This window comes from Musa acuminata, chromosome BXJ2-1 (genome assembly GCF_036884655.1).
Source record: "Musa acuminata AAA Group cultivar baxijiao chromosome BXJ2-1, Cavendish_Baxijiao_AAA, whole genome shotgun sequence".
Taxonomy (NCBI): domain Eukaryota; kingdom Viridiplantae; phylum Streptophyta; class Magnoliopsida; order Zingiberales; family Musaceae; genus Musa; species Musa acuminata.
The window spans coordinates 8,947,831-8,966,607 of NC_088338.1; the positions used below are offsets into that span (position 1 = coordinate 8,947,831).

General features: G+C 39.3%; 3 protein-coding genes across 5 annotated transcripts; 2 read left to right on the forward strand and 1 right to left on the reverse strand.

Annotated features, from left to right (window-relative positions):
- The first annotated feature begins 3,552 nt into the window (after positions 1-3,552).
- LOC135598074 (non-functional NADPH-dependent codeinone reductase 2-like) lies at positions 3,553-5,946 on the forward strand. Of its 2 annotated transcripts, none has more exons than XM_065091598.1 (4): positions 3,553-3,941; positions 4,661-4,901; positions 5,198-5,377; positions 5,586-5,946. In XM_065091598.1, exons 1-4 carry the CDS (start codon positions 3,631-3,633, stop codon positions 5,808-5,810), a joined length of 957 nt encoding a protein of 318 aa, XP_064947670.1. In that variant the 5' UTR covers positions 3,553-3,630; the 3' UTR covers positions 5,811-5,946. The 2 variants fall into 2 exon arrangements, with proteins under 2 accessions (XP_064947670.1, XP_064947671.1); XM_065091599.1 differs by having other exon boundaries at positions 4,712-4,901.
- A 5,394-nt stretch (positions 5,947-11,340) lies between these two features.
- Positions 11,341-14,627, forward strand: LOC135598075 (transcription repressor KAN1-like). 2 transcript variants are annotated; one of them, XM_065091600.1, is made up of 6 exons: positions 11,341-12,044; positions 12,201-12,277; positions 13,013-13,058; positions 13,147-13,264; positions 13,867-13,933; positions 14,248-14,627. In XM_065091600.1, the coding sequence occupies exons 1-6, from the start codon at positions 11,540-11,542 to the stop codon at positions 14,335-14,337; spliced, it is 903 nt and encodes a 300-aa protein (XP_064947672.1). In that variant the 5' UTR covers positions 11,341-11,539; the 3' UTR covers positions 14,338-14,627. The 2 variants fall into 2 exon arrangements, with proteins under 2 accessions (XP_064947672.1, XP_064947673.1); XM_065091601.1 differs by lacking the exon at positions 13,867-13,933.
- A 1,197-nt stretch (positions 14,628-15,824) lies between these two features.
- LOC103990949 (UV-B-induced protein At3g17800, chloroplastic) lies at positions 15,825-17,830 on the reverse strand. Its single transcript, XM_009410264.3, has 4 exons — positions 17,712-17,830; positions 17,444-17,630; positions 17,067-17,347; positions 15,825-16,947 (listed from the first exon to the last, which is right to left on the reverse strand). Exons 2-4 carry the CDS (start codon positions 17,594-17,596, stop codon positions 16,140-16,142), a joined length of 1,242 nt encoding a protein of 413 aa, XP_009408539.2. The 5' UTR covers positions 17,597-17,630; positions 17,712-17,830; the 3' UTR covers positions 15,825-16,139.
- Between the last annotated feature and the right edge of the window lie 947 nt (positions 17,831-18,777).

Consider the following 18,777-nt stretch of genomic DNA (forward strand, 5'->3'; position numbering starts at 1 on the left):
GGCCAAAGTCGAGACTCACCCGACGAAGGCCATTTTGCAGGGAGGCAATCGCTACCAAGCTGCGAGCGTCATCATCCTGAAGTCGCCATCTAATACGCAAAAGAGGGCAGTCCAACGGTTAGGACCCCGACCAGCCAGCCAGCATCTCCCATCTCAAGGAGGTGCCCACGTTGCAAGGAAGATCGCCAACTGTCCAGGGGATGAGGGAACGCATCTCGCCATAAGTGGCGCTCAGGTCGGCTGGCTTTGGAGTGCTAACCCCCAGCCGCTTCCGAAGACTCGCCCGATCCCACCACCTCAACCCTCGCTAGAGGCGCTCGAGGGGTGCAGCCACTCCATCAATCCACATATTCCACCAGAAGTTCCTGACGTCGGCATGTGGGCCTAACCGTGCTGACTCATCAGCCACGGTACTTTTGTTTACTAACAGCGCCAAACCGTCGAAGGTCACTCCGAAAAGCTTGGGACGGCATCGTGCGATGTTGTTTCACACAAATCGATCAGCAATCACCAAGAGGATCCTTCTACAGAAACTTCACTCGATACTGACTTAATCAGAGGGATAAAATCGAGAAACCCCTCCTCCCGACCTAGGCCAGTGTGCAGGAGTCTAGCGATGACAAAGTAGATAGCGCACCCAAGAGTCACATCCAGAGTCAACCCCGAGCTCAACTCGATCGGACGAAGGCTTAATCGTCGGTACAATCGTGGACATGATAATCGAACCCAGCCATGACACGTCGGCCACGGCTATGCAAGTTTGTTAACATATCTTACACTGCTCACCAATTTGTCCATTCACTCGGTCATCACAGGTTGTGTTGAACCGTGTTCCGATCCCAAAAGAAAGCATCAATAACATCATCAAGTCTTGCGCATCAAAATTTCCCTGCACTCGTTAATTTCAAGTTAAATAGTAGGTGTACATGATAGATAAATAACAAATTTATCAACTTTTAAGGGATATGAAGAGATCAATTTTGTCCACAATTGATGTCCAAGCTCCCAAATGAGTATATTTTATTTTGTGTTCATCAGTTGCTGATACAAACACTAAGAATATCTTATAATTTATATTAGTCTTGACTTAAACAGATGCTAAGCGTACGAGAAATGAGAAATGATCCATTGTTGTTGTGAATAGGCTATTTCCAAACTCTGAAAGAATAGATATGTACAAAAACCATAAATACATATAAACTAAATTAAGCCTGATCTAACTCCAATACAGCCTATTTGAAAATATAAACTATTGTAAACCTATACTTTCATTATGTAACCACCAAAAATATATTTTTCAGAAATTTTTAAGGCTTAAAAATTATATCCAACACATCATTCTCTCCAATATGAATGACATTGTAAATTCTCGTTACCGTGCTCAAAATGACCTAAAATCGATATTATATCATTAAATGAAAAGGGTTTGACCTAAAAGTTTATAAAAGAAACTTCCGGCTGAGATTTGGCAACCGCTTCCAATGTCATGGTATTTTAAAAATCTATCTAAAATTAATTTAAACCCATATAAAAATTAACATGAATCAAATGATATCAATAGTTCACTTTCATTATCTATACAGAGATCAATAAAAATTAAAAACAGTCAATGTATATCCATGATCTCATTTGTTATCCTTCTAAGAAAAAGAGACTGGAGATAATAGACTAAGATGAAATCTAATTAGGATTAGCTAAAATTTAACTTTTAATATTTGGAATTTGTCTTACTGAAAGTGGATTGTGCCATAAAAAGTCTTTCAGATAGCTGTGCGGCACTGATTTGTGCTCGATCGATGCTATGCAACAACATCTTTTGAGCATGCTATGGGCAATGGAAAATGTAGAAACAGGTAAGCTTATGCTGCTAAGTACAATATCAATGTTCATCACCTAATTCAATGTTGAGAAAGATTGAGTGAGCTGGCTGACTTGTTGACTGTTTGGATTTCAAATCATAGATCGAAAGGAATCCCACGAGAGTCCAATAAAAATCATTTGCATAGTTGGAGTATTGACTAAGATTGTAGGGATTGTGGTTGGATATGATTCAAAACTTCCTCGGTCATGTGCCGGCGTCTTGGATTTCCTACCAAGTCAGATCGCAAGTTTTTGATTCGGATGATGGCACATGAATTCAGGTTAATACAATCTGGTCAGGTAAAGAAGATAAACCAATAATGATGGAAGAAATATACCCAAAACTGAATGCAAATATAGCTAATTGAACATCAGCACATATGGTTACTACTTGTAGCTACAATCGAAATAGAGATGGATAGCTGAAGTGGGAGGAGGAGACGACTCTGTGGGTTAAAGTTTAAAAGAAAGAGAGAACACATGAGAAAAGAAAGCGATATCAAAGTCACGGTACGTGCAAGCACTACTACGACTCCGCATTAGAAATACTGTAATGCCGACTCTGTGGAGACTACGACTGGAGACCGATCTGATGGATGCCATCATCAAGAGGAGAAAATGCAAATATTTTAATGCCGTCCGCATTAGAAATTACATGCATGACTGAACAAAACAAAAGCTGTGGATTAAATTAAACATAGGAATTCCAACGAACGACAAATTAAGTTGATGACATTAAAATACATTTTTTGTGATTCACAAGATCAAATCACTTTATTTTTTATTTCGTGATATGTCATCGTGGGAACACGTGAGGTCATATTAAATTTCATAGGTGAATAAAGCTTCATGTTTTTAGGAACCGTTTTGAACGAATGATTCAAAGGGTTCTCAGAAAGTCATACAAATAAAAGGTTTTTTAAGACATTTTTATATAATTTATTCAAGTAGAGGTTAGTGTGAATGAATCGCATCCCTGTAGCCCTATCCCTGATTGATGGATTTTAACACATCATATCCAGAATATAAGGATACACCTATGGGAGGGAGTAGCTTATCATCAATGCCGAATAATCCATGGGAAAGCCAAGTGTGCTCTAAGAGGCACAAAACCGACTTAAAGTATGGCGAAAAAAAAGTACATGAATTTAAGTTCGTCTTTTTCAGGTTACTAAGCATACATTAATCTAAATTTTAATTTTAATTTCAATAAAATTTAAATTTTCATTCTGATTCTTATAAAATTGAGTATAAACTGCTTGATGAAATTTATATTTTTAAATTATTAAGAATTATTGAGCTATATCCACGAATAAAACTTTTAATTGAAATGTTACCTCAAGAGCGAGGAAGAATGTGCGCTGACACTGTCACACTAGGCGGCTAGAAGAATCCGACAAGGACTGGCACTATACGAGAACAAGTTGATATTTAAGAGACATAGTTGGAAAATGTATTTGGAAAAAAATCAAAATGCATCTTGCATGAAAATATATAAAAATACCGCCGTTGAAGAAAAAGTCCCCCGGACGACCGTCTAGTGGTTTTGAACGCGTCATTCATCCTTCCTCCATACTGTTTCACCATTAATGAACTTAAAATAATAATAATTTTTTTTTAAAAAAAAATAAACATTGTATAATTATATTATCCAATGAGGATTTGTATAATTGTTGCTTCGGTGTATCGATGTTTTACCAGATCTGCATCTAACGACGAGAACGACTAGTTTTGCTTCTCTCCCCGCCCCTCTCCGGCAAGCGGCAGAAGATGGCGGTAATGCAGCAGGTTGTGCTGAGTTCAGGGAGGAGGATGCCGGTTCTCGGCATGGGGACGGCCACATACCCGGTGCCGCCCGACGAGATCATGACGTCGGCGGTGATTGACGCCATCGAGCTCGGCTACCGCCACTTCGACACCGCCAGCATCTACGGGTCGGAGCGGGCTGTTGGCCAGGCCATAGCGACTGCCCTGGAAAGAGGGCTCATCAGGAGCCGCGACGAGCTCTTCGTCACCACCAAACTGTGGTGCACCGACATGCACGCGGACCGCGTTGTCCCTGCACTGCAAGAGTCTCTCAGGTATACATATAAATCATTTGATGCATGAACGAAAAATATATTCATATGATCAGAACTTTCAAGGAATGAGTATATATACTTTATATGTATCTCTGTTTTGGGTGTCAGCTCGGGTTTATCATGGAATTTAACAGAAGAATATGGGCAGCCCAATCTAAGTTTAAATGAATAACATGACATATTGATCATGGTTAAAGGTTAAGAATGTGGAATTACACATTAATAAACTTTAAACAATAGTACACAGATTACATAGGTGGCTGAATATTATATAGATAAAGCAGATCCCGGCTACTTAACACAAAGGCTATTTTTTCAGAAATAAAAAGATCATATTTTCGTAGCTACATCTTGATGAAACGTTGACAGAATAATTCTGGTTTTTTCAGCAGTAAAAATCTAGTGGCTGATGGTGAGAGATCATAAGAGGAGTATGCTTTTGTCCAAAACAATGTTAAGTCTGTCTCTTGATCGTTTAGCATGATGGTTCTCTTTTATCCTTAGGATTCTTAAGAACAACACCCTAACAAATATAAGAGGATTGTCAAGAAAAAGAAAAGGTAGAAAAACCATCTCAATAATTAATTCTTCTTGATCAAAGAGACAATTATTTCTGACACAAAAAAATTAGTAATCATAAGTGTTGGTAAAGAAGAAAAAGAGAAGTCTATCATGAATGATTGGATTATAATGTCACTGTCTTTTAAATGATTTTGTAGGACTTTGGGTTTGGAGTACATCGATCTGTATCTTATCCACTTCCCTGTTAGATTAAAAGGTGACAAACAAATAATATTCACCAGCGAGGACATGATTCCCTTGGACATGCCAACTGTGTGGGAAGCAATGGAGAAATGTCAAAGTCTTGGTTTAGCTAAATCTATCGGAGTTAGCAACTTCACATGCAGGAAGCTAGCTGACCTACTTAGTCATGCAAAAATTCCACCTGCTGTGAACCAGGTAAGTCATAACTCCATCTACTCATTCCTCAAGAACATCTACTTTTTCTTGTTAGATGTGAAATTGAAAGTACCAACCATTTTTTTTTAAAGAAAGTTATATATGGTGAAATATGATATAAGGAAAGGTCCCAAAAGTTCAGCATCCCAATAATTCTGCTCGTAGGGGCAAGAATGTGTACCTTTGACTTACCTCAGACAACGCCTTGACAACGGTCACACTCTTTTCCTGCAAGGATCCCAAATAGTTAGTATGTGGCCATGGTGTAGTGCTAATATTTGCCATTCTTGTGATAGGTGGAAATAAATCCTATTTGGCAGCAAAGAAAACTACGAGACTTCTGCTCAGAGAAGGGAATCCATGTAACTGCATATTCTTTGCTAGGTGCAATTGGAGTCTTCTGGGGGAGTAATGATGTGTTGGAATGTGAAGAGGTCAAAAGAATTGCTCAGTCTACGGGAAAAAGCAGAGCCCAGGTAACTACATTACTTCATTCTCTGTGCAAGTAAAAAGCTTTGCTTGACTATATCTTGGCATCATATATGCACAAAATTTTAATTGAGATACTTATACAGAATCCTTATTGTTATGCACATCATATTCTTTGATCAATTCAAAATTTTTCAGGTATGTTTCAAGTCAATGTGTCAGTAGAATCTAACAAATTGTTTGATATATGGACAGGTATGCTTAAGGTGGGGCGTCGAGCAAGGTGGGAGCATTGTAGTGAAAAGTTTTAACAAGGAAAGGCTCAAAGAGAACATGGAGATATTTGACTGGCATCTGAAAGAGGAGGACAAGGAAAGATTGAGCCTAGTACCACAGAAAAGGCTCATTCTGGTTCACCCATTTATATCACCCAATGGTTTGTACAAGTCTCATGCTGAATTTTGGGATGGTGATGTGTAGATTACACAGCATCATGAAACATAGTGAAGGATGCGTGTCATCCCCAAATTGCCAATTTACATTTACAATTGTCATTGCTAATGCCTACCATTCTTGCATGTCATTCTAAAATTTTGAATGAATTTTCGGTGATCACGACTCATCTTGTTGTCTATTGTCAATGACAACTGATTTTGAAGATATTTGATTGCTACCATGAAATTTAACTATCTATCTAAGTATCTTTTCTTTATTTGAGCGAAACAAATATCAGAATGGATACAACCTCTGTTGTTAATAAACTTCTATAGAGCATTCTGGGGTCGCCAATTTCATGGCAAGCGAACATTGTATCAAACTAAAAGGTTTTTCTCTAACTAATGGACATATTAGGCAGGGCAAGGCAGTTGCATCCGGTAACATACATCACCAATGATAAGCATATCACAACCGCAGTAACTTACATCATCTATGGTACCTAATTAGAATCAAGAAGCAAACATGGAGTCACACCATAAACTTAAACTGGTGGTCAGATCTAGCAAGGATAAAATGATTGGTATATCAATCATTATTATCATCAGTGATATCGAACAATACATATCTATGTACCGTTCCTATCAGTTCGACCAATTGCCGAAACAAGTATTTCATGACCTAGCTCGCCAATGTGATCAAACTAATAATTCAACAAGAAAAGCATAGCAATACAGACGTAACCCGGACCAACAGCGAGCATTACAGGAACATGGAGCCAGTGCGAACTCCCCAGTGTGATTATAACGAACCGTAAAGCGCCACAAGATAACGATCAAAGAGTCGAAACACTCATTATGATCGAAGCAAGATATTGCAGGATTAACCATGAAGCAGAATCAGGCAAATCCGAACCCAAGAAACCAGGAGAAAGAAAACGATAGATAAAGGGATCAGAAGGACCGTTAGATCATCGATTAGCTTCTTCCTCGTCCTCCTCCTCCTCGATCGAGGAACCCATGCGAACCCTAACTCGATCACATTGATGACACAAGAAAGAGCGGGAGAGGAAAGAACGGAAGGAGAGTGGTAATCTGCTGCGGTTCCGTTCTCTCTCTCTCCTCTCCCTTTATATATATATACGATTGGAGGCTTAACTGATGCGACAAATTACCCAATCGCAAAGGCGATTCTGCCACGTGGAGATCATAACCAGAAGTTAATATAGACCGTCGGATCAAAATGGAAGTGGATCAGGTCTTGGAGAAGACACGTGGAGACTACCGAAAGTTCACAGATCAAAAATAAATCCACGATTTCATTTAATATTTATTTAACAAGTCAGAATTAGAGATATAAGACTGGGAAAAATTTTAGTTCAGAATTAATTCTATTTTTAATCTAATATTTGATATCTGTACATGATTAATTTACATTAACCGGAGAGTTCGATTCGTCATCCTGAATATTTTAGGCTATTAATAGTTGGAGAACTTGACATTTCTTACTTTTAAAACAAAGTTAAATATTTTTATTTAATTAAACATATTATTTTTGCATTAAACAACAAAAAAATTATTATTGTTATTGAACCAAATAATCTTATGATTGACCCGATTAATATATGTTAGTAAAGATCTGACTATGATGGTAAGAACGGGTTCAAATTAGTCTGATTGTATACTCGACTTATTTATCTTGAATATGAAGTTTGTATTAGTAATAATTAATCTAATTGGGTTGATGTTATTTATTCATATTAATTTTTCAATATTTAAACTAAAATTCTTCTCTCTATCTTATTCTAAGTTCTATTTTTTAATTCCTCCGACATGGCGATAGACGATGCATGTCGTGATGTCAATTATTTTAATAGATACGTAAAATCATGCATGTAATATATGTCAGCTGCATTAAATTAAGTCTGGGTATTTTATGCCACCCATGCATCACATACTATGAATAAATTAATACAATATAATACATTAATGTCTTGAGATGATTATCAATCAAATTAACATTCTATATAAGCCTAATTTGTAAATTAATGATGATTTTATTGATTGATATATAAGATATAAATTGAATAGAAAAAAAGTTCACCTCTAAATAGTCTTTTGATTTTCCAAAATGGTTTAACTCCATAGATATTTTAAATAAAAATAAATATGATAGTAAGATTTCAAATTAAATTAAAATAAATAGAATGAACATATATATATATATATATATATATATATATATATATATATATATTGTTAATTATATGCATAGAAAATTATCAATTAGTTGCATGGAATCAGATAGTAAGATTTCCAAATGAAACAAAGTCCAAACACCTTTTAATCAGGCTTGAGACATTTTTGAACAGAAAAGTAGGGCTCAAGTTGGATTTACATACCTAGGCAAATAATTTGGGTGCCATTCCTACTCTCTCTCTCTCTCTCTCCCTTATATATATATATATATATATCAAACAAGTATTTTGCATGTTGGGCAGGAGGCTAAGGGGACATGAAATGTGTGGTCTACCTATCCTTGTTGAGTTACTTGGGCAAGTCCATGTGAACCTTACCTAAAGCAACAAAAGTATGTTGGCTTAATGGGGTTCCTTGCCCACCATGGCACCCATTGTCAATCTTATGTGGGCCATAGTTTGGTCCTACTTTGTCACTTTGTGGATCAAAAGATTATTTAGAATTTTTTTTCCAAAGGAATTAGTTAAAAATTGCCTTCTATTTCCTAAAGAAAAAAATATATAAGTTGCATTAGTTGAAATCTAGATCTAGAATTAATTTTCTGCACCCAGCCTTAATAATATTTTCCATTTTGTTTCAACTAGAAAAAAGATGAGTATTAAGATATTAACAAAATGTTGATAGGGAAATGCTGCATGTTGGCATCAATATGTATTAATGAACACTAAGAATTAGTCCACCAATCTACAGTTGATGTTTATATTGTTGCTGTAGTATACAACTTCATGCACAGGTCAATGTGCATGTCAATCATTTTATGGACCTTCTATTAGATAAACAAACCTGGCCATCATGCACAAACAGTTGCTATGTCAAGATTTACATTAAATACAAAGGTAAACAAAGATTATCTTGAGGTCCACTTAGGATGGTAGAAAGAAAAATAATAGAATTGTTCTTCATTTTCTATCAGCAATGTGGTATATACAGCATTTGACTGCTCAACCACCAGCCAGCCATTAGGATTGACTGACAAGCTAGATTATATTCTCATTACTTGAATTGGAGGAATAATCTCCATCTTAAACAAGAAAGAACACATATATATGTTGCTCATAATCTCTATTCTTTTTCCTTCTTTTGCTGTGTATGTCCTACCTAGCTGAGGCTGCATAAATCTCATCCTTTTCAGTGATGCATTTATGCATTCCATGGAATGGGGCAGGCATGTGGGTGTGTTCTCTTTCTCCACAAGAGTCCCACAGCAATGACCCCTCCTAAAGGCAGCATTTGTCACATCTACTTCCATCCAAGAGAGGTAGCTGTGAGCTGTGAAGGAAGGAAGACCAGGAAGCCTAAAATCATCATCATTTCATGCAAAGCCAACAAATGACTGAGGGTGTTGTAAGATTCCTTGCTTTTGCAGCCAGGCTTTGTTGTATGTGGATGTGAAAGTTTGAACAATAAGAGGCTTATTTGCCATCTTTATTATATTCCATGTGTCTGAAAGCATTTGTTCTCTCTCTCTCTCTCTCTCTCTCTGAAATAATGAGGAAGAAGTTTCATGTTCCCCTTCAATTCTAATACTAGATATAGGGTAGGTCTGATGTCTTAGCTTTGCAATTAGCTGTGAGGTGACAATCAAGTTCCTTTATCCTTCTTATATATTCTTTTCTTCCTTGCTCTATTTCTTTGATCAACTTTTCAACACATCAAAGGAATCTGATTCTATTATCTCAACTTGTAGGATCTAATGAGATCATCATATTATAAATGAGACCACACTAATTGAAACTAGAAAGGACATACCAAGAACTCCGGTTAATATAGGGTCTAGGGAGGATCAACAACGTACGTAACCTTACCTTTAACTATTTAAAGAGATTATTATTTTTTGACTCGAATCACAATAACAACTGGAACTAGTTTATCGTAATCTTACGTCATTATAGCTTCTAGATGTGATGATCTGGAACCACAATGACAATTGGATTTGGTCTAAGTGCAACCCTGAGAGTTTGATCCTACTACTAATCCCAAATGTGTTCAACAGCAACCATATCTCATTACCACCTTGTCTGAGACATGCATTTGCATTTGTCTTGTATAGATATGGACTGCAATCTGAGTTATTATTGGCTTTAAGGACATTAATTATGGGTTATTCATAAGCATGAAGAGAAGGATAAAAGAAGTGTTTATCTTGGCCTTAATCAGCAGGATATTAAGAGAAGTTCCTGCAACCCCATGTCATTGGATTCAAAGCAGATCTTGGTGGACTACTCATGCACATCTATCTCAATATTTCTTTGCCTTATGTGGTTTCAGAAACAACATTTCAACTATCTACTTGAGGTGATTAGTCTAAAACAAGTCATCAACAGAAGCAAACCATATCTCATGTGCTATTTTAACTATACTTTTATGAACCTAGGGTTTGTGAACAGTCAACTTTGTGCAGTGGAGAAGACCATGTGGACATGACAGACATATGTCACTGATCTAAAACTAGACATGGTTGGTGCAAGTTCACAAAGGAATATTTGGGAGTATTAAAAGGGAATTAGAACTACATAATTTATGTGATCAAAGTACATTGTTAAGCACTTATTTAAATCAAAACAGTGAGATCAAACAGTAATCATTGTAGTCAATGAGACATGACAATTAGGCACCTGACAACCCTAATTAATTTAAACAAAGCAGAATATACAATGATCATGATTTGAAGATTTAGAATAATTCCTAAGTCTTCTCTTAGGTATTCTCTATGTAAATGAACAGATTCAAGGTATGTTTGATTACAGTGGATTCAGTGATCAGAAGAAAGTTTGGACAAGCCAACAGATAATGGCATCAGATGTGCTGTTTTCTTGCAAGAAAACGTTAATAGATGATTGATGATTAAACGGCAATTTGATGTGCTGACACAAATGGATTACAGCAAATCAGTGTCTTTGGGCAAGGTTAAGCAGCCATGTTTTATGCATGTTTTATGGTATCTTTTTCTCTTCTCTCTCTCTCTCTCTAGCATTATTTATTTCAACAATGATAGTGACATACATATAGGAGGGAAGAGAGAGAGAGAGAGGGGGAGACTGGATATTGAACGGGGAAAGAGTATCTAATATAAACCATTGTGCCTACTTTCCTCCATCTGTTCTCACTCTATATCTCTCTAGCTTTTCTTGATTCTTTTAAGCTCATATCATGTGGTGTTTGAAATGAATCACTGTGAGCTTGGTCAGAAAGTGATGAGATAACTTCAAATGTTAGGAAGCCTCAAAGTTACGCATTCCTCTCTCTCTCTCTCTCTCGTGTTATTGTTCTCACATTCATGCAGACTCAAATAAAGCAGAAGAGAACCCATCTGCCCTTCAACTCCCCGCCCCTTTCCCATGTATATCTTTCCCTATATTTACTACCAAAACACACACACACTAATCTCGCTGTCTTCTTTTGCTTCTTTAGATCGCATCACAGAGAAAGAAGAAGACACTTCCTTCTTGCTCCTCAAGCAAAGCATCTCCACTTCAAGAAGATACTGAAGCTGAGACTGGCAGAGGAGACCATACGATGCCATTGAAAGGGGAATCTACAGGAACCAGCTCTACTGCCTCGCCTGATCTATCTTTGACCATCGGGCTTCCCGGCGTCGTCTCTTCTGGCACCTCCGGCGATGACGGTCGCCTCCGAGCTTGCATCGATCTTTCTCTCTCGCGCGACATGTCCTCGTCCGAGGTCAACGTGTTTCAGAGGTTTCAAGGACCACTGTCGTCTCCGACGCCAATAAATGGTGCTCCAATCTATCCCAAGTCTGGACTCCAACACCAGATGTCTTCTTCTTCTTGTAATGGTTATCCGAACGAAGCATACTTGATGAGCTCCTACTTGCACTGGTCCAACGAGTACTTCCCTTGTGGCGTCGGATCATTGGAGGCCACACAAAGCTTGATGAGGTCGAGATCGACGCCGAGATATCCAACGAAGCGGAGCACCATCAGGGCGCCGAGAATGCGGTGGACAAGCAGCCTCCACGCCCACTTCGTCCACGCCATCGAGCTCCTCGGTGGACATGAGAGTACGCGGCCTCTTGCACCCCTTCTCGTTTCTTTGCAGCTGTGATTAGTGTGGTCGATGATGTTTGATGATAGGATAGGATTCATAAGATGATCCTGATCATCGTGTGTTTGTTTGATCTGAGAAAACGTGTGGTTTTTGGTATGTTTGGCATCAGGAGCGACACCGAAGTCGATTCTGGAGCTTATGGCTGTGAAAGATCTTACTCTGGCTCATGTCAAGAGCCACTTGCAGGTGTTTCCCTACTTCAAACTTATGCCCCCCTTCTTCTTCTTCTTCTTCTTCATCTTCATCTTCATCATCATCATCGTCATCTCTCTCTTAACACATATCAAGGCCCACTTGCAGGTATTTCTCTACTTAAAGCACAAGCCTACTTCTTCATCGTCATCAGCTCTCTCTCTCTCTCTCTCTCTCTCTCTCTCTCTCTTTCTCTCAGCCCATGTCAAGAGCCATTTGCAGGTGTTTCCCTACTTAAAGCTGAAGCCCTTCTTCTCTCTCTCTCTCTCTCTCAGCCCATGTCAAGAGCCATTTGCAGGTGTTTCCCTACTTAAACCTGAAGCCCTTCTTCTTCTTCTTCTTCTTCTCTCTCTCTCTCTCTCTCTCTCTCTCTCTCTCTCTCTCTCTATGTATAGAGCCACTTGCATGTGTTTCCCAAGTTAAAGCTCAAGCCGTTCCTCTCTCTCTCTCTCTCTCTCTCTCTCTCTCTCTAAGTCTGCTTCTCCACAGACAGGAAAACTGCCAAACGTAGAAAAAGTGACGGAAACAGAAGAAAAGTAGGCATCATTTCACAATAATAAGGAGATCATATAAATACAAACCTCTCAACAAATTACAAAGTATCAACCTCGTTAGCAATAACATCAAGAAACAAGAAAAAGACCAACAACTGCCTCCTTTCTCTTTCTTTTCATCTCACTCTCCACCTTTCTCAACTTCTTTTTCCATCCTTTATTCCTTTTCTTGCAGATGTATAGAACAACCAAATCCACCGACAAGCCTGCAGCTTCCTCAGGTAATCCGTGTAGCTCATCCTCAACAAATTAGTTCATGTCATCTACATTTTGTAAGTGTATTTTTCTCATCTATTCCTCTTTCTTAAGGTCAATCGGATTTGGCACTTGGAAACAGTGATCTAACACTAATGGTGCACAAATTCTCAGAAGCACCAAACCAGCACCATTATTTGGACTCCACCACAGGATGGAGTAACTCATCTAGGTAGCAAATCTCTCTCTCTCTCTCTCATGTTTTTTCATTAGAAGATGTAGCTTTTGGTTTAAAAGATGCCTTTAAGCTTCATTAGGGTTGGAACATTGACTCCACTACCACTTCAGGACTACCATGGCAGCTTTTACTTTTATCTATATATCCATTTATGTTCTTTAAGATCTTATAAGGTGATCTAAAGCTAAAGTCCAGCAAAAAAGCATCCAATTCACTAGTAAGAAAAGTTGATCATAGGCCTTACTTTTGTCAATGCCAACCTTGTCATTGTTATTTGAGAATATCCAGCCCCATATGCACAATCTAGAATGGTCAATCCTCTCACCAAATTTTATTCTGTTGCTAATGGGTGCTTGGATTTGGATTTGGGTTGACCATTTGGTTGTTCCAAAAGTATTTTTTTTTCCTTTAGTCTTAATCTTATGATACAATTTTGGTTCTTAGGCAGCATTTTGATTTGTGTTACAGAGGAATAAGTTGATTAATCATTAGTTTATTGTGCTCTTTATTTGAATTTTTTCTCATATATATTATGTTATTTCTCTCAGCATCAATATTAAATAATTCTCTATTTTTGCAACAAAAAAAAAAAAAAGCAAAGGACTTTGGAAGGAAATCAATTCAGATGCGCTTCAATCGACTTCTTTTTCGTCACAAATTGAGGTACCAAATAGCAACTTAATTTGTCCTCCGAGGATTTCGTCATTGAATTTCGACTTTAAACAAGATGATCAATGTAGTTCAACTGATACAAATTTTTTTTTTTTTTTTGGTCTCTATCAAGAACAAAAAGTGTTGCATACATATTCAAACATACATCTAGATTGGTTAAATTTCACTCCTTTTGTATATTGATCCTAAATAAACCGAAATAATTTTCCGATCTAATATCATGTTAATTCACCGATCGATCATTTTCATTCCATCTACAAAAGTTTAAGTCAGTCGATGATACTCTTTTTTTGGCCTTTAAACAGGATCACTCTTGCACATCAGATGACGCAAATGGTTCTTATCAAGAACTAGTAATCCCTAGCTTGGAGTTCACCTTGGGAAGATCAAAATGACATCTCAAATAGCCTGGAGTTCTTGTCGAGATGATTCTTTCATAGTGATCAATTGTTTCTATCCATTATAGCTTCTCTCAGTTTTTGTTTAAACACCATTCTTCTTGTATTTATAAATGGCCACCAACATAAAATATAAAGATCATGTAATTTAGCACTCACATAAGAAGATCATGTAATTTCAATATGTTTTCTTTAATTTCTTGGGAGTACTGTTCTTTTTAGTACTATTTCAAGCATGAAATATGGAAGTGTATCAAAATTATGTGTTTGTATAAGAATGCAGATGTTAAGCAGATGATTTCCATGATTAAATGCTTGATAATTAATAATTGAATTTATAAATACAATTCCCTATTATTTATTCTTAATTCAATATTTTATCAAGAAATAATATACAATGAAAGTACTAATGTACTTTGATAGGAAATGCAATTGACATTATATTAAAACAGTTCAAGTTGCTGATTGATCATTATTGTGGCATTGGTGAAATGAAAATTTCTAGAAAAATGAGAAATGTCATCTTAGAACCTAATAGACATCAACTCATCAAAGTTTCCAAAGCTTGTATTGATTTATCCTAAATATCTTCCAATAATCTGCACTCTCACCAATCTCCCATTCCCTCTTCCGTTAACGTAACTCTTTGCCATCTCTTTCCTAACCTGCTCTCCCGCTAAACTATGCCCACGCACCATACAGTAACAACGGCTCCCCCCTCGCATAACACTTTAACTAACTCTGGCCCGCGACACATCAGACCAAAATTGGAGGTCCCCCATCGACCACATGGTCTCTCTGATCACATGGCAGAGTGGTGACGCGGCGGCATTCCACCCATCGACGTGGCATCGGGTCAACGGGTAAAAGTCAAACGTTTGGTTATTGGGTCACTCTGTCCCGGCGCCACCGCTATCGCCACCTCCCTCCTCGCGTAGCTGTTACATCGATCGATCGGAGATATGGCCGGTGCCGCGCGCGATACGGTGGCTCTGGCCCTCCTCCTCCTCCTCGCGACGGCGATGACGCCGTCTCTCCTCTCCTGCTCCCCTGAGTTGTCAGGTCATCGGGGACAGGGGGAAGTTTGATCGACCGCTCATCATGACTCGGGCAATCCTCTCGTCTTCTCCGTTCTGCTTCCGTCTCTCCCATGTTCTCCACCAAAGAACTTCCTTTCCTCTAAAAACCTGGTTTTGATTTCATAGTACAAACAAAAAAGGTCTTTTTTGTTTTGCCTCGAATGAAATTTGGATAAAAGTTTGATTGCTCTGCGCACCAAATAAACTCTCCCCAAAATGTTCGACTTTGCTTCCCGGGCAGAGGAAGATGACAGAGGGGATGGTATTCTTGAAGTAATGGCAATTGGAGTGCCATTGTTGAACAGGTTTGTTGAAAGAAAGAAGAATATATTAGGAAGGTTATCATGGGACCAATGAGCTGCCTATACATAAGCTTGAAATGAGCATCAAAGAGCAGACTCCCCATGATAAAGTTTGGCACTACTTGCAATGGAATCTATCAATGATACAAGGTGCTTTCAGTACACAACAAAATCTTATATTACAATTACAAGCAGAGATCACACAAAACACCATTGCGCAGAAAAAGTCTTTGAAATCAAGAACAATTATAGGGAACCTACTTTTGTACAATGTTTATGATCCTCAACTACAAGGATCTGAGTTTACACAGCCCTCGTTGCCACTGTTTTGATCTTCAACGTTGGCAATAACTGTAGATGTTATTGTAGATACTAAACATCCTTGCATTATCGATCATTCAAGTCTGATCACAGGTGACTAGTTAGTCACAAAATGATACCTGGAATCAACATAGCTCTCGACATCCCATAGGAAGGAACCAAAGGTTACAGCCTCCAAAATAAGCCTCCTCAATCCCGCAAAACTTATCTTGATAAGTTCATCCTTTGACGAATCAATGGCTCCCTCGGGTGTAATGACAATCTCAGGCCTCCCGAATAGCGCCTCGGTGTGCTTCTCAATGATGCTAAAAGCTTCCTTCGATCTGATCGTGGCATGTCGTTGAAGAGTATCGGAATCAAAAGACATGACATAGGACCGCAGGCGGCAGGGCTTCATCCCACCCTGGCCAAAGCTTGGAGAAGACCATGATGACACCTCAGGGTGAGGTATCTCCGGTTGAACAGATGGTACTGATTCATCGATCATCGCTTGCTTAATGGCACTCTCCTCTACATCTGATCCCCAAGGGAGAGTCTTCATGGACTTCTCAAGCTGGAACCTTTGGTCCACTCTCTTGAGGAAATAACCATACATTACAGAAGCAGCATACACCTGACCAACTCTAAGTTTGCTGATAGGCGCCACCAAGTTTGTGTCACTCGTCCGCTGCCCCAGTATAAGAGCCAGGTGGTTCTTGATCATCTCATAAGCCTCAGCAGAATGCAACCTTTCGAGTTTCTCATCCTCCGGTGGCCACTGATCGACCTTCCCGGAAGGGTCGGCCGATTGACATATAGCAGGAACCAAGGAAACATCAGCTTCGACAAACTTTTGGACGACCAGTGCATACAATATCTCCTCTAGAGCCCTTCTCCTCTCGTTAGCTTTCACCTCCGCAATCCTCCTAATAATTTCGATGTCATCTTTTGTTCATCATTATTTTCTCACCATAAAAGTTGGAACTTTTATCTACACAACACTCTAATATCATGCAACTATAACAAAACAAAAACTACCTTTTACCTGTACAGAACTATGTCGGTGACCGCAGGGGTAGGTTCCTCTTTGTTCTTCGCAGCCTCACGGTCAGTCTGAAGCTGCTCGAGCTGCTGATCGACGGCTGCAGGCAGGAGATGAGGATGGCTGACGAGGATCTGAGACAGAAATTGCCCGATCGGCGACTCCAGCGGGAGAGGAGCGATCGGGTCCGAGGAGGGGGAGGACGACGATGCCCTAACAATAGTACTCCTCCGAGCACCAATTCGTCGTTGTCCTTGCTTTGACAGAGATGTCGGACAATAGCCCTGCCACAGATTCATCAAGAAAGTATATCAAAACATCACGATCCCAAACAAATTGATCAAGATGCAAACTTTTTGGGAAAATATAGCCGAACTTACATCAAAAACCTTGAGCCCCCGGGTGGAGAGATGAGGCTTGGGATCAAAGAAGAGAAAACTGGACCGGTGGGCGGCCAAGACGCACGATCTCGGGCCAAATCCGGGAGCTTTGCAGAGGAATCGAAAAGACTGAAGGCTCGTAGCGGCTTCCATCGATCAAAACTGACGAGGAACCGTCTCTAATCACCTGCAACACCAAGAAACCCCTCGATCAGTCTCAACAACAAGAAGTTCAACGCAAGAAGCACCGGGGAACCGATTCTACTACCAGACGAACAGATTGGAAAGATCGAATCGAGACGGAAGAGGGGGAATTGGGAATTAGGTCGTGGAAATGGGGGTGGGGAAGAGCCGTAACCGTTCGGCGCGAGCTGGCATCCGGTGGGAGGAGATGGATCGCCATTTTATTACGGCAGCTGAAGAGCAACTAGAGCAATTGGCCCGAGAGTTGAAATAATTAACGATCATGCCATCATCTTCAAAATATTGCCTAAATCTTTTTATCTTTATTTATATCAGCAAAAAGATATGAATTAGATTTGATTACCTCTAAATTGATGTTTGCCATGTTGTCAAATAAAAAAAATTGAGGTGAAATTACAAGTCAACAAATATTCAATAAGCTCTCTGAGATTTGGCATCTGATTGCTGGCTTACATCTAATGTGAATATTGTATTAATTTGATGCCATTGATGTAAATATATGTGAAGCCGAGGCTATACGTGAGTTGTGAGTCGGGTGATGTAAAGATATTTCTCGCACGTTTTAGGATCGTTCGATTGGGAAGGGCTCGAGTGGCGCGTCCAGAGAGATCCACCATGAACTTAGAGAGACAAACTTGGCATTCTCAAGTCTTCACGTTCTTGCAACTCTTCACAGCCACAATATGAGAAGAAGAGACCAAAATCTACTTGGGAGCGAACTCGTGGAGGGGAAGGAGTCGCCAACAACAGACGTCGTGGGTTTTCCTTCGTGTCATTCTCAAAGACCACACTAAATCCGACCCGCTTGGGGTTTGCGGATGCGATATGGTGCCCGTCGGGCCCAACCATATATAACCCGCTTAGGATTACGTCTTTTGGGTTTACGGGTTCGGATCGGGTTGTAGGATGATCCTGTGTCCAGTGACAGCCGACGTCAGCACACGCAAGCGGCCTCAACATGATGTAATGGTAGACCCCGGGTCGTCGTCCCATGAAAAGTTTTATCGGGTGATGTCACATCGACCGCGCGGGTCCCACTCATCGGGTCCGTCAGAGGCAACGTCACCGGTGACGAGCTTCTTAGGCGAGTAAGTACGCACTCCGGGACTGGCGTGCCAATCAATCAATCA

Coding starts and splice junctions, on each gene's coding strand:
- LOC135598074 (XM_065091598.1), top strand. CDS start 3,631: ATGGCGGTAATGCAGCAGGTTGTGCTGAGTTCAGGGAGGAGGATGCCG. Junction 4,902..5,197: donor TTCCACCTGCTGTGAACCAG/GTAAGTCATAAC, acceptor TTCTTGTGATAG/GTGGAAATAAATCCTATTTG. Junction 5,378..5,585: donor CGGGAAAAAGCAGAGCCCAG/GTAACTACATTA, acceptor ATATATGGACAG/GTATGCTTAAGGTGGGGCGT.
- LOC135598075 (XM_065091600.1), top strand. CDS start 11,540: ATGCCATTGAAAGGGGAATCTACAGGAACCAGCTCTACTGCCTCGCCT. Junction 12,045..12,200: donor GCTCCTCGGTGGACATGAGA/GTACGCGGCCTC, acceptor GTTTGGCATCAG/GAGCGACACCGAAGTCGATT. Junction 12,278..13,012: donor ATGTCAAGAGCCACTTGCAG/GTGTTTCCCTAC, acceptor CTTTTCTTGCAG/ATGTATAGAACAACCAAATC.
- LOC103990949 (XM_009410264.3), bottom strand. CDS start 17,596: ATGGAAGCCGCTACGAGCCTTCAGTCTTTTCGATTCCTCTGCAAAGCT. Junction 17,348..17,443: donor GGGGGCTCAAGGTTTTTGAT/GTAAGTTCGGCT, acceptor AATCTGTGGCAG/GGCTATTGTCCGACATCTCT. Junction 16,948..17,066: donor ACCGACATAGTTCTGTACAG/GTAAAAGGTAGT, acceptor CGAAATTATTAG/GAGGATTGCGGAGGTGAAAG.